This window comes from Pararge aegeria, chromosome 19 (genome assembly GCF_905163445.1).
Source record: "Pararge aegeria chromosome 19, ilParAegt1.1, whole genome shotgun sequence".
Classification (NCBI taxonomy): Eukaryota; Metazoa; Arthropoda; class Insecta; order Lepidoptera; family Nymphalidae; genus Pararge; species Pararge aegeria.
The window spans coordinates 5,421,038-5,428,304 of NC_053198.1; the positions used below are offsets into that span (position 1 = coordinate 5,421,038).

General features: G+C 35.4%; 1 protein-coding gene across 1 annotated transcript; it reads right to left on the minus strand.

Moving 5' to 3' along the window:
* Positions 1-2,321: 2,321 nt before the first annotated feature.
* On the minus strand, positions 2,322-7,180 carry LOC120632284 (WD repeat-containing protein 92). Its single transcript, XM_039902118.1, has 6 exons — positions 6,826-7,180; positions 6,167-6,294; positions 5,338-5,555; positions 4,599-4,721; positions 4,355-4,467; positions 2,322-3,549 (listed from the first exon to the last, which is right to left on the minus strand). Exons 1-6 carry the CDS (start codon positions 7,107-7,109, stop codon positions 3,342-3,344), a joined length of 1,074 nt encoding a protein of 357 aa, XP_039758052.1. The 5' UTR covers positions 7,110-7,180; the 3' UTR covers positions 2,322-3,341.
* Positions 7,181-7,267: the final 87 nt, after the last annotated feature.

The following is a 7,267-nucleotide window of genomic DNA, read 5'->3' on the forward strand; positions in this document are numbered from 1 at the left end:
CTTCGAATCGAGATATTGCAAGATACTATGTTATTCGTCTGTTATTGTAATGGCCAGCGCGCATTTATGGGGGTCGGACTGCGAGACAGCAACAAAAATATGTTTCAAGGTTTTAGTATATTTTACTCTCCATGAGTAAGAGGGAGATAGCAAACAAAAATTTTAGTCCATATGAGCTGTCGCACATAATAAAAAGTTTTGGTATATTCTCCATGAGTGAGAACGAGATAGCAAACACATTTTTGAATAAAAATGTATTGCTCTATAAATAATGAAGGCGTGTGTTGTCGATACATTTAAGCTGTCCCGCATAAATATGCGCTAGTTTTAAGAGTTCATATTGATCATTGTACGCAGAAAGAAAACATTGTTTTAGAATCGAAGAGTTTGAATGGAATTAAAAATAATAATAATATAACATATAAAGAAAAATTAAATATAAAAGTTTGACTCAGCCGTTAGCATTTTTATATAATATATATTTGGATTAAATTAAATTAAAATTGCTTGTAAATATAATTATTATTGTTTTGTTGATGACCGATTTAGTGTAGTGCGTCGCTTCATATTGCGAGTGATTCATTGACTGGAGCTTTTGACCGAATTCATTTCATTTTGTAGCAGTTTTGATTGTTAGTCTTTAAATTCGTAAGCGATACGTAATTAACAGTTATTTATATGTTTCGGTACAACTTAACAAGGTAAACTTGATTTTAACTTATTTATAGTTATTTTACTATGTGTACTGTTGAGTGGGTTGGTCATTGGCGCCCTTGTAGCTAAAGACTGTCCAGCCCCATATAAGCAAGGTGTACGAGGCAACGGTCCAACGTTGGTGTGCACACTTATACACAACCTATGGTGTGTGGTTCAAGGCCATGGTGTAATATACATGCATAATATGTTCACATATTTATGTTATTTGACTCCCTCAAAACATCCACCCGCCCACGTCAATCTGAATGCCTAGTATAGTTTTGTAGCGCCATCTATATATATACAATACTAGATGGCGCTGTTTTGAGTTCATATAAATAGTACTTACACTTGATCGAATAAGGAAACGAAGGTAGAAAATTCCACAATAGACTTAAAACCAACATCGCTCGAGTCACGCATTCTAATCCTTATTTCATATAAAATCTCGTTTCCACTTTTTGTTTAACTTTAGTTAAATGAGACAACAGCGTCTTGTATTGTTGCGTATCGCTTACAAATTCGAACTTTTGTCCAAGATTCAGTGTAGACATTAGATTTAATAAAATGGATTCGTTTTTTTTGTTTTATAGTGTGTCCCTTCAGAAAAAAATAAAACAAGGTTACGCTGAAAGGCATATTAAAATATCAATAAAAAGCCATCGTAGCTTAATATCTGTCTATAATTATGCTATTTTTTGCTTCATTAAGTACTGTGTTGTAAATTACGTTGCGTTGACTACGTGTTTCGATATAATTAGCGTTATTTGATTTAGAATGTGGTTTAACAGTATGTTTTTCAAGGCTATGTTGCATTAACCATAATGGGTTACTTTATTGTTTTTTTACTAATATTATAAATGCGAAAGTGTGTTTGTTTATTTGTTTGTCCGTCCTTTATTCTAGCCCTAACGAAGCATCCAATTGACTTGATTCTAAGCATTGAGTTAGTTGAAGGACGAGTAACATAGGTTATTTGTCGCAAGAAGAACACGTGCACCAACTAGTTATGTATTATTTGTACTCAAACGCCTTTAACAAAGAAACCTTTTTATGCAAAAAGAGTCCGCGGTATTCTAATTAATTGGGCTATAGTGAAAGTACGAACATCGCTATATTTTTCCTTCGATCCTATTTTCTGGGATTTGATATTCCAGCATTTTGTTTCCTATTGTTCACGTAAATACTTTCGTTATTTAGTGAAAATGTTTAAGCCTTATAATTTTCTCTCTCCTTATTATTCAATATTTTTGACAAAAGCAATACGTGGATGTTTAATGTTTATGATATTATTATGTAATTCTATTGTAACTGCATTTTCAGTTTTTTACATCATCCATATAGGAACAGTTATGATTTATGAATGAGTCGAGTAGTTATTTTTTTTTTTAGTATATTTAAGTTAAGTTGTGATTAGATGCGACACAGCCACGAAAAACGTCCTAGGAGTGTAGCGGCGTTTAGTCGATGATTCTTAGCTCGGCCCAAACTGTTTCACGGAACAATACGAATTCAGTTTGGCGAGCGTACAAATCAAATGTTCTAACGTTAGTCTAAATAAGAACTGAATGCTAGCCTTAATTTTATTTATAATAAGTGCTAGGTTAATAAAAATGCTCTTTTGAGTTAGAAAATTCATGGGTTGTTTTATTTCTTATAACACTGACGGTGCCAACACGATTTCACCGAACTTTATGGCTCCTTTGAATTATCGCATGACCATTAAACGCAAGTTAATAATTTCGAAAGCTTTCCTACATATCGTGAGTGGTAATGGTGCAGAAATTATTGTTTACTTTAAGATTGAGCATAACGTTCGTTGTGACTTATATGAAACCAAATAAATGGTATACTATACGAAAATAATAAATAAATCTCCCTAAATTTGCATACCTTAATAAGGAACACAATACTGAGTTCCCTTTGCCTAGACTACTGACGGACCCCTGATGGTATTGCTCCCTACTATCTCCAACAGCATCTTCGCTTACCACCAGATGAGATTGTATTTATAAAGAAATACAAAATAACAAAAATAATAGTATTCAGCGAGTTAATAACTTAACTGGAATTATTTATTTATATTTGCGTTCAAGATTATAGAAACCGCAATAAATCGAATTCATTCCGTATAAGATTAAAACGCAATAGTTGCGACGGACAGATCAAAACTCATAATATGCGTTTTATTATGTCAAATTGTTTCCACAAGCACCCGCCTACGTCAGCACGGCTGTAACAAGCAGGAGATAAAAATTATATCCCCTGACAAGGAATATAATTAACGTGTCCACCTGCTAAAGCACGGGAACGTGGTAAAGAAGATCTTTACCCCGTTTATTTATTACACACATTATTTGGATTTGCTGAAGATAAAAATCATATCCACTGACAGGGGAATAAAATTATTTGTCCACCTGCCAAAGTACGGCAACGGGTAACAAAAGTTAACCTCCGTTTATTATTACACTTATTATTTGGATACCACCAATGCTCGGAGAGTTGATAAAACTGTGGGAGAAGATAAGATTTTGTCCTTTCTCCGGGCAGAAAAATGTCTCCTGCCCATGCTAGCCGTGCAGAATGGTTAGGCTGGGCGTTGAAGAAAACGTATGGATGCGTAAGTATATTATAGTAATAGTAACTTATAGTAAATTAAGCTTAGTAGTAACAAGAACTCTGACGTATTGGTCGTAGGCCGTCGCTACAGCCAGGCCTGTATGGTCGCGGTTCCACTCCAAAGCGTTGATGGGCTGCGAGCTGATCACCATTCGCTGTAACCGGTTGAGCTTGCCCGGAATGCCGACAGCTACGCCTTTTGAGTCTACGTGGAACCTCTGCTCAGGATATTGGCTAGGAACAAATTTTACTGGTAGACTTTGGATACATTATTTCGTCTTTCGGCTCTTACATCATGGTTTAAAACTATTCCTGAGTGCCAAGTGTGAGTTTTTCTACCTACGTTTACTTAATCAATCGCGTGACCGTTAGCTACGATTTATATGGTATCGAAAGAGCGCCATCTAGTGACAGTACGGTTTCACAGTATTGTAAGTAGATTGCGCTGCATCGATACCATATAAATCGCGATCAAGATAAGAAGACGGTGGTAGAATATCTCACACTAAGCACTCTAAATCAAAATCAAAATTTTCGCCGTCGTTATCGTGTATAGGATGGTATTGTCAGCTTAATAGCTTGCGGAAAATAATTACTTACATTCTGGCTTAATTCATTGAAATTCTAAGTCTGACATAAGTATCTCTCTAGTGTCTATTCAATTCGAAAAGCATCAGCAACCCAATACGGGCTCACAACAGTGCCTCCTCTTAGAATAAAAAGGCCGTAGTCCACCGCACTGTTCAAATGCGGATTGGTGCATATTCACTAAGACGTGACACGTCATATATGGAGATACACATCTGTGATAATATGGTGAACTCTCAAGGATGCTTGAGAGTTCTCCATCATCTATAATATGTATCAGGAAACCTTCTTCGAGATATTTTCCGTCACCGGTAAAGCAAGTGATATTTTGCAACTTAAAACGCACGTAATTCAGAAAAGTTAAAAGTTGTCCGTGCGTCGGAAAGCGAACTTGACCCTATTAAAGGAAGGTCGAAGTGTTCATCGCCACGCTTATTTACGAAATACTCACTATTTCCATAGTGAAACATGCCCGTTGCCTGCGCATGTGATAAAAACATCTCTATTCTGAGGTAAATGTCGCGCTACCCAAATTGTCCCACTTTTTGAGGAATTGTCCAAAACCTGTAAAAATATTAAGCCTATAAACCCACCTCATACATTTATTTTTTTAGGTTCGTTTGAAAGGAGCTGTAAAAATATGTGCGCGTATATATCCATTTATTTGTTTTACTAATACTTCGACTTTTTGTTACCTGAGCAAAACCTTTCGCAGGATTTTGTGTTCGCACATCAAATACGTGGAATTTTCCTTCTAAAGTTGTTGCTACTAATTTATTCATTGGAATGTCTTTACGATCGAATTCAGCGAAGCAAACCTAAAAAAATGAATATCAAAATAGTTTATTATTTTCTGAATATAAATTATGTAGTGGTTGAAGAATCTATTTAAAATAAGACATCATAAATGTGTATGCAAAATTCCGTACAAATTATTAGCGTTAAGTAAGATTTTACACATCATTAAATAAATAAATAATATGACGATATACACATCGCCATCTAGCCCCAAAGTAAACGTAGGTAGTATTATGGGTACTAAGATAGCTGATGAATATTTTTATGAATATAATACACATAAATATACAGATAAACACCCAGACAATGAAAACATTCATGCTCATCACACAAACATTTTTCCAGTTGTGGGAAACGAACCCACGGCCTTGGACTCCGAAACCAGGGTAGCTGCCCACTGCGCCAACCGGCTGTCAAACATTAACTTAAGAAGTACTTATCAACATCATTATTTAACAAACTATTACCGGTCCACAGAGCAAAAGGGCTTGGGCCCTTTCACTTTATCCTTTAAATGGGACCAACTAACTAAGGGTAGATAACTTTCAAATAAATTAAAAATATTGATATCTTTATCGATTACGTGAAGGTATGGAGTATCATAAAAAAAAACATGCAGATTGATAACAAACATACCCCATTTTTCAAATTACACTCCCATCTCAGCGACATAGTGCGCAGATCAAACATTTTCAGATCACCATTGTCGTAGCCAGCTACAACTATTCTCTCCGCGTCATTGAAGGAGTTACCAAAAGCCACTGCCCAACAGTCACGTCTTACTTCACCTTGCGCTGGTTGCATGTTGGCCACAGGTTTTCCCCTTTGCCGTGGATCCCATACTTTTACTGTACCTGTAGCATTTTTTTTAAATATGTTAGCACTGTTCTCTTTTACCTAAATGTATTCTCTCTAGTAAAGAAAAATATATTGCATAGAAATATGGTTGAAATCTGCAATATAGTAACTGTGTTGATTTGACTTTTCCATACTTTGATATATAATTGCAACTCCAGATTTCTAACTTGGAAACCAAAATTGAACTTGGCTGAGTTTTGTGTGTGGGTATTATGATTTTGCTCAGACTTAAAATATACAGTTGAAATGAGACCAGGTTATGCAAGCAAATACAACTAACGCTTTGTAGATTTAAGCCTTAGACTTCAACTTAAAACTTGAACAATGACAAAGTTGAGAAGAAAAAACATTAATTAAACATTCTTGCCAAGTCGCACTGGATGAGTGCCCAATTTATACATTTACCTTTGCTCAGTGTCTCTGCCAGTATAGAAGTCAATCCCTGTGATTATCACTAACATCTATTGCTACTGATCAATCAGGGTTTATAAAGTTTATCAAAATGCAGATTGACAGTTCTAAGCAGCTCTCGTAAGATAGAATGATCATGATCACAGCAGTTTTACTAAATCATGTTCAATGATTATGCCATACTTTTTATCCTCACCATCTCTACTGCCAGTGACAATTTCAGGGGCACCACAGTTAACTATGTTCCCACCCATTCCATCAATTGAATTTATAATATCTGTATGCTCTTTGGTAATGTAAACTTGACAACTTTTCTCTAAATCCCTGAAAGAGAATAAGCAGGGAAATAATATTTTGAAAACTGAAATCTCACTGTGTTGTTTGCAATTATTGTGTTTCCTACCGCATATAATCTGAGTACCTTTAAGGCAAGAGTGGATAAGCATTTTCTAAGATAGCAATGCAGTACCATTACTGCATCGTAGGTTATTGTTAAAATCACTATTTATTTATTTATTTATTTTACATCTTGTTAGTTCGGCAGGGCCACTACACACTAACTACACTAACTAGATAGAACTACATAATTTATGGATAACTAAAAGAGAAATTAATGAAAGTTGACATTAAACATTATAAAAGACATGATATTAAAGTGGTGTACTATAGTGATACGATACGATAGGTAAAGGTCATTTAATATTCTCAGAGTATCTCAACAATTCACGGAACATTGCTGTCATCATGGGATAGATCTCATGAAGCATTGCTGTCCAAGAGCGCATTGAATGTCGATAATGAAGGCGGTATAGGTGCCATGCTTCGTGCAACTATACCATACATACAAAAACCTACCATATTTCTAAAGCACCCTTAAAATCACCAGTTGCAAGACGCCGTTCCACATCACTGCTTGCTCCGAACGTACCGCATTTGAACGAAGTAGGCCTCTCGATTTCCTTAACCTTCGTAAGTTCCCCAGAAGTAATTTCAAATATTTCTAGAGTGCCAGTGCCTTTGGGCAACGAGCCAATAACAACAAACTTTGCCGAACATGGAACCCATTTAACATCAAATAAACAGTGATTTAGATTATGCTCTATATGAGTTATTATTTGCGGTGTGGATTCGTTATCCATTATAAATTATTGACGGGTTATAAAATCTCTATTTTCAATTTCTAGCTAACCTTTCTACTTTTTGCATAATAAACAAGAAATTGTTGCTATGGTAACCAAGTGACAGGTGTCATTGTTATAGTTTTTTTTCGATCCGGAAAACAAAGGCAAAGAACTGC

What these genes read in the sequence shown, in the direction of transcription:
- LOC120632284 (XM_039902118.1), bottom strand. Translation starts at nt 7,109, where the DNA reads ATGGATAACGAATCCACACCGCAAATAATAACTCATATAGAGCATAAT. An exon ending in AGTGTAATTTGAAAAATGGG is followed by an intron (nt 4,722 to 5,337) that starts GTATGTTTGTTA and finishes TCATTTTTTTAG; the next exon opens with GTTTGCTTCGCTGAATTCGA. An exon ending in CATGTTTCACTATGGAAATA is followed by an intron (nt 3,550 to 4,354) that starts GTGAGTATTTCG and finishes ATTTGTTCCTAG; the next exon opens with CCAATATCCTGAGCAGAGGT.